This window comes from Sapajus apella, unplaced genomic scaffold, assembly GCF_009761245.1.
Source record: "Sapajus apella isolate SASKATOON/1434 unplaced genomic scaffold, GSC_monkey_1.0 scaffold4175, whole genome shotgun sequence".
Lineage (NCBI taxonomy): Eukaryota > Metazoa > Chordata > Mammalia > Primates > Cebidae > Sapajus > Sapajus apella.
The window spans coordinates 1-6,006 of NW_022441101.1; the positions used below are offsets into that span (position 1 = coordinate 1).

The 6,006-nt window shown below is 46.3% G+C and overlaps 1 protein-coding gene across 1 annotated transcript; it reads right to left on the reverse strand.

Moving 5' to 3' along the window:
- Positions 1-6: 6 nt before the first annotated feature.
- LOC116547692 (zinc finger CCHC domain-containing protein 8-like) lies at positions 7-2,662 on the reverse strand. Its single transcript, XM_032273555.1, has 2 exons — positions 2,224-2,662; positions 7-403 (listed from the first exon to the last, which is right to left on the reverse strand). The coding sequence occupies exons 1-2, from the start codon at positions 2,426-2,428 to the stop codon at positions 297-299; spliced, it is 312 nt and encodes a 103-aa protein (XP_032129446.1). The 5' UTR covers positions 2,429-2,662; the 3' UTR covers positions 7-296.
- Positions 2,663-6,006: the final 3,344 nt, after the last annotated feature.

The following is a 6,006-nucleotide window of genomic DNA, read 5'->3' on the forward strand; positions in this document are numbered from 1 at the left end:
TACTGCAACCTTTTTTTCAGGTGCTGGAATTTCAGGCATGAGCCACCAGACCCAGCCAAAACTGTAATCTTAATTCTAGCTTTCTAGAAATGTTTGTTGAATAGGAATAACTAGGTTAACAATTTGCCTGTTCTGAACATTAAGTCAACATTTTCTGGATTGTGTTTCATACTTTCACCCAATAAATCAGCTTAAAATTTTAATCCACTTATAAGAATTCAGACCTTATCCCAGAGTATGCTGAACAAATAAAAATGATACAGAAATCCTATACACTTTTTACAAAGAAATTGTGATTAAATATTAATATCAGGATAAATAATTAGGGACAACCATGGGGTAATTTCAAAAATCTCATACCTCGGTCGAGTCAGAATGTTCAATTTTCGTTTAAGTTCCTGATGTTATTACTTGTTAAGGAAGATAGCTCTCATTAAACAATCCAGATCATAAAATTCAACTACTACTCTCATTTTGGGTGTCAGAATATTATAAACATAAAAGACCCACAGATATTTTGAGGATGACACACTTACTGAACTTCTATTTTGTTGCAGGGGTAGGCTTTTGAAACTCCAAATTAAAATATAGTTTCTATCCTTTCGAACATATATTCTAAGACATAATCCTGAAGTTCAAGAGACTAACAAACTGAACCAAAAACACTATTAAAACACCAGTGTTGCTGTCAAACCTTTCAACAGCCACTATGTGATAAAGTGAATGCAGTGTAATAAACTGTTAATTTTTATTTGGAATGAAATCTATGGATGTCCACTGTAGAATCCCTTCAACCTTTTTTTTTTTTGACATGGAGTCTTGCCATGTCACCCAGGCTAGAGTGCAATGGTAAGATCAGCTCACTGTAACCTCCACCTCCCGGGTTCAAGCGATTCTCCTGCCTCAGCCTCAGGAATAGCTGGGATTACAGGCATGCACCAACACATCCAACTATTTTTATCTTTAGTAGAGACGGTATTGCACCATGTTGACCAGGCTGGTCTGAAACTCCTGACCTCGTAATCCGCCCGCCTCGGGCTCCCAAAGTGCTGGGATTACAGGCATGAGTCACCACGCCCTGCCTCAACATTTTGTATTCTGAAAATTCTTCTCACAATGTGGAGGAAGATGACATTCTGGGAAAAAAAAATCGGGCTTCAAAAACCTAAAAAGCTGATATACCCGCTGGGCACAGTGTCTCAGGCCTGTAATCCCAGCACTTTGGGCAGCTGGGGCGGGCAGATCACCTAAAGTCAGGAGTTTTAGACCAGCCTGTCCAACATAGTGAAATCCCGATCTCTACTAAAAATACAAAAATTAGCCGGGCATAGTGGCGAGCACCTGGTAATCCCAGCTACTGGGGAGGCTGAGGCAGGGGAATCCCTTGAACCCGGGAGGCGAAGGCTGCAGTGAGCCGAGATCGCGCCACCACACTCCAGCCTGGCCGTCCCTCAAAAAAGCTGACATACCAGTCACTTTCAGGTCTCTACAAATTTTAAAAGGAAAACTACCCGAACCAAAGCTAACTACCTATAAAACTCTGCGAATGTAAATAAACATACTAGCAAATCACGAAAAATCTGCAATCATGTAACTCAAGCCTAACAGAAACTTCTTTGGCGAGTTTTCTCCAAGGCGCTGCAATGTATGTTCAGCACAGAAGCAAGCTCCGAGTGGAAGAATTCTAAAATTAATCCCCAATTTTAATCAAGCGATTAACCAATTACCTCGGCACACCCGGATTCCCTGCGGCCCCCAACTCTGCATCCTGGGACCACTGGCGTTTGCCCCGATCTAAGTAACCGGTATTTCATCACCTACAACTATAATATGACGGCACAACTTAAGCGTCGCTGCAAAATATGAAATCTTCTCACGACCTCAAGGCGAGGGGGCAAGTGGGGGCCTGTGTACAATCTGTCAGGTGAGCAGCCTGAAATAACCCTAAAACACGGCATCCGAGTGGGAGGCAGGAGCGGGTCTGGTCAGGAGGCGGCCTGCGGGAGAGGAAGAGGTCTGCGTCGAGGCGCCGGGGCAGCCTGCGCGCCCCGCACCCTAGACTCGCGACCCGCGCACCCCGCAGCCTAGACTCGCGACCCGCGGGCAGGTGACAATCACTTGGAATTCTGGCCCTCCTGGAATTTCCGCCCGCGCCAGCGCCCTCGCCGGGCGCCGCCCCGACCCCACGCCCGAGTGACAGGGCCCAGCGAGCGGGAAGGATATTCTCGGAGCGGAGCTGCTCGATGGTCTCCTCGCACTGCCGAAGCCGCTCCCGCAGCTCCGCGTCGCTGACCCCATTCCCGTCCTCCTCGTCGCCGTCGTCGTCGTCGTCCTTGAAGCGAGTGTGAACGGGCTTCGGAATCGACTCCTCTGGGTGGTCGAACGGCTCGAACAGCTCTAGATCGCCAAAATACACCTCCGCCGCCATTTTGGGCTGTGGAAAAGATTCGACAAAAGGCGGAGTGGACCACCAGGGCTCGGGGACCAAGGTTTGAGGGCGGCACCGCTCTCCAGAACTTGAGCCGCGGCTAGCCACCCGCTAGGGTTTTCTCCAGACTTAGGCCCCGAAAACTGCACACGGGGTGGGGCCAGTCGCGAGAGACTACAACTCCCAGAATGCAGCGGGGCCAATCGCGCTCCGCGATTGCCTGAGGGACGGCATTCTGGGACGTGTGGTTTTAAGCGACTGGTTCTCATTGTCTGCATTGCATGCTGGGATTGGTCCTTTTTGAAACGTGAAGAAAGCCCGAGTAGGTTAGAATGCGGTAAAGGAATATGGGGGTAGGGCGCGGTGGCTCATGCCTGTAATCCCAACCCTTCGGGAGGCCGAGGCGGGAGAATCACGAGTCCAGGTGTTGGAGGCCACCCTGGGCAACAGAGCGAGACTCAGACTCTACAAAAAATATAAAAATTAGCCGGACTATTGTAGCTCTAGGTACTCGGCCGGCTGAGGCGGGAGGATTGTTTGAGCCCGGGAGGTCGAGGCTGCAGTAAGCCCAGATGGCGCCACGGCACTCCAGCCTGGGCGACAAAGCAACAACCTGTCTCAAAAGCAAAAACAAAACCAATATGGGATGTTCCTGTTAGGCAACTAAGGCTGAAAAATCAGAGCACGATGCATAGCTTCTCACAAACTCTGGTGTGTGCGCTTAACAGCAGCATTAGAATAAGGAACTCCACAGCCTGAAAGGGAACTGAATGAAACTATAAAAATAAAAGAGAGAGACTCCAGCGTTGCTACAGACGACTGTTGTATATAAGTTAGCTTATTGAGCTTGTTTCGTTTTTAATGTCAAATTAACTAGATTCGACATTAGTCTATTAAAGCTTTCTGTGGTTTCTCTTGTTCAATGAATTGTTCATTCAATCGCATTATTTTATTTACCACTTCAATGAGCCAGGCACTTGTCGAGGACCCGAGGATGCAAAGAGTAACCAAAACAGAGTAATTCCTCCTCTCACGAAGACTATAGTCCACAAAAAGCAACAAAAACTTCCTAATTTTAAATGTTCCTGCTCTTGGGTGGAGATGGATGTTGATGGATATTCATCAAACAAATGTGAAAAACACAGGAAGTTATGAATATTTAACAAACACCATAGTCTGTGGGGAGTCAGTGCAGTCAGGAAGTGAGACTTTCAGGGTGGGCAAAGGTGGGGGTGGGCACATGGGAGGATGGAAGGAAGAGTGTCTTAGGTGTAAGAACCACCATGTTGAATGAAAAGGCAGAGTGGACCTAGATGAGGCTGGAACGCCACTAGGTCAGTACTTGAAAGGCCCTTAAGGAAGCCTCTCTCCAATCCCAACATTGGGAAGTCATTTACACATTTTACATTTTTTTTTTTTCCTTTTGATGGACAATTCGGTCTTGCTGTATTACCCAGGCAGAGCTTGAACTCCTGAGCTTAAGCTATAGTTCTGCCTCTGCCTCCCTAAATACTGGAATTTCAGGCAGGAGCCACTGTGCCTGGCCATTTAAATTTTTTTTTTATTTTCTTTTTTGAGACAGAGTCTCACTCTGTCACCCAGGATGGAGTGCAGGGCCATGATCTTGGCTAACTGCAACCTCTGCCTCCCAGGTTCAAGTGACTCTCCTGTCCCAGCCTCCTGAGTAGCTGGGATTACAGGTGCATGCCACCACGCCTGGCTAATTTTTGCATTTTTAGGAGAGACAGCGTTTCACTATGTTGGTCTGGCTGGTCTCAAACTCCTGACCTCGTGATCTGCCCGCCTTGGCCTCCCAAAGTGTTGGGATTACAGATGTGAGCACCACACGGGCCTTGGTTTTTCAGGAGATGAGGTGAAGGTTGCAAGTGAGCCAGGATCACGCAACTGCACTCCATTTAAGTGGACTCTTGAAGTTCAAACCTATGTTGTTCAAGGGACAGCTATAATTTCATCTTTCAACTATTTGCATTTGGCTACTCAAAAAAAAAAAAAAAAAAAAAAAAAAATTAAATAAAAGATACTGTTAGGCCAGGCACTGTGGCTCACGTCTGAATCCCAGGTGGCACTTTGGGAGTCTGAGACGATGAAGATCATTTCTACAAAAATCATCCCCGTGTGCTGTCATGGGCCTTTGGTGCCAGCTACTCAGGGGAGTGAGATGGATCACTTGGACCAATACACATATATTTTATACAATATATACAGTAGGCTGGATGCAGTGGCTTACGCTTGTAATCCCAGTACTTTGGGAGGCCAAGGCAGGTGGATCATGAGGTCAGGAGTTCAAGACCAGCCTGGCCAACACAGTGAAACCCTATCTCTACTAAAAATACAAAAATTAGCTGGGCGTGGTGGCAGGCACCTGAAATCCCAGCTACTTAGAAGGCTGAGGCAGGAGAATCACTTGAACCCAGGAGGTGGAGGTTGCAGTGAGCAGAGATCGTGCCACTGCATTCTAGCCTGGGCAATAGAGCCAGATTCTGTCTCAAAAACAATAATATATACAGTGCTGCTCTAGATTAGCAAGAACAGACCGTACCACTCATTATGTACGGTCAGCTCCTAAAATGCTGTAGACACACAGGAAGCTTTTGCATCCACATTGCCTTACAAGGTCATGAACATTTTTAGTTAGATTGATTTGAGAAGGCTGAGCTTAAACGAAAAATGTGATGATCACGAAGTGATCCATAACGTCATTTCCTTAGAAGGCTTAGATTTGTCACTGAAACATGGTGAAAAGCCATTTTCTTATAGAATTACTGTGCTCCGGAAAAATGAAAGGCTTACTAAAAAACATTAAAAATCTTATAATCTGGTTGGGTGAAGTGGATCACATGCCTCCCATCACTTTGGGAGTCCTGAGGTGGGAGGATTGCTTGAGACCAGGAATTCAAGACCAGCGTGGGCAATGTAACAAGACCTTGTCTCTACAAAAATTTAACAAGCTAGGTGTGATGGTGAGCACCTGTGGTCCCAGCTACTCGAGCCCAGGTGAGTTCAAAGTTATAGTAAGCTATGATCGAGCCACTATACTCCAGCCTAGGAGAGCAAGAGGAAAAAACCCAATCACTTATTTTCATGTGTAACAAAAATATAACAAGCAGGTTTGTAGCACTTAATTCCAGCTTTTAAAATAAGGCTGTCAATCTTATTCCTATAAAATCTTCCCTTATTGTAACTCGCTCTCATGCAGAGTTTTCCAAATGATTTTCAAAGGAAAGCTAAACCTTACTAATTTGTTGTAATGAAAACAGATTAACTTCAAGTTTTGCAATTACCCCTTAGCTCCAGATTTATGCTCGAACTAGTGACAAAGTATTTTCTAGGCCAGGTGCAATGGCTCACGCCTATAATCCCAGCACTTTTGGAGGCTGAGGAAGGTGGATCACCTGAGGTCAGGAGTTTGGGACCAGCCTTGCCAATAAGGTGAAACCCCGTCTCTATTAAAAAATACAAAAATTAAGGCCGGGTGCGGTGGCTCAAGCCTGTAATCCCAGCACTGTGGGAGGCCGAGGCGGGTGGATCACAAGGTCAAGAGATCGAGACCATCCTTT

Coding starts and splice junctions, on each gene's coding strand:
- LOC116547692 (XM_032273555.1), bottom strand. CDS start 2,428: ATGGCGGCGGAGGTGTATTTTGGCGATCTAGAGCTGTTCGAGCCGTTC. Junction 404..2,223: donor CGAGCAGCTCCGCTCCGAGA/ATATCCTTCCCG, acceptor ACAAGTAATAAC/ATCAGGAACTTAAACGAAAA.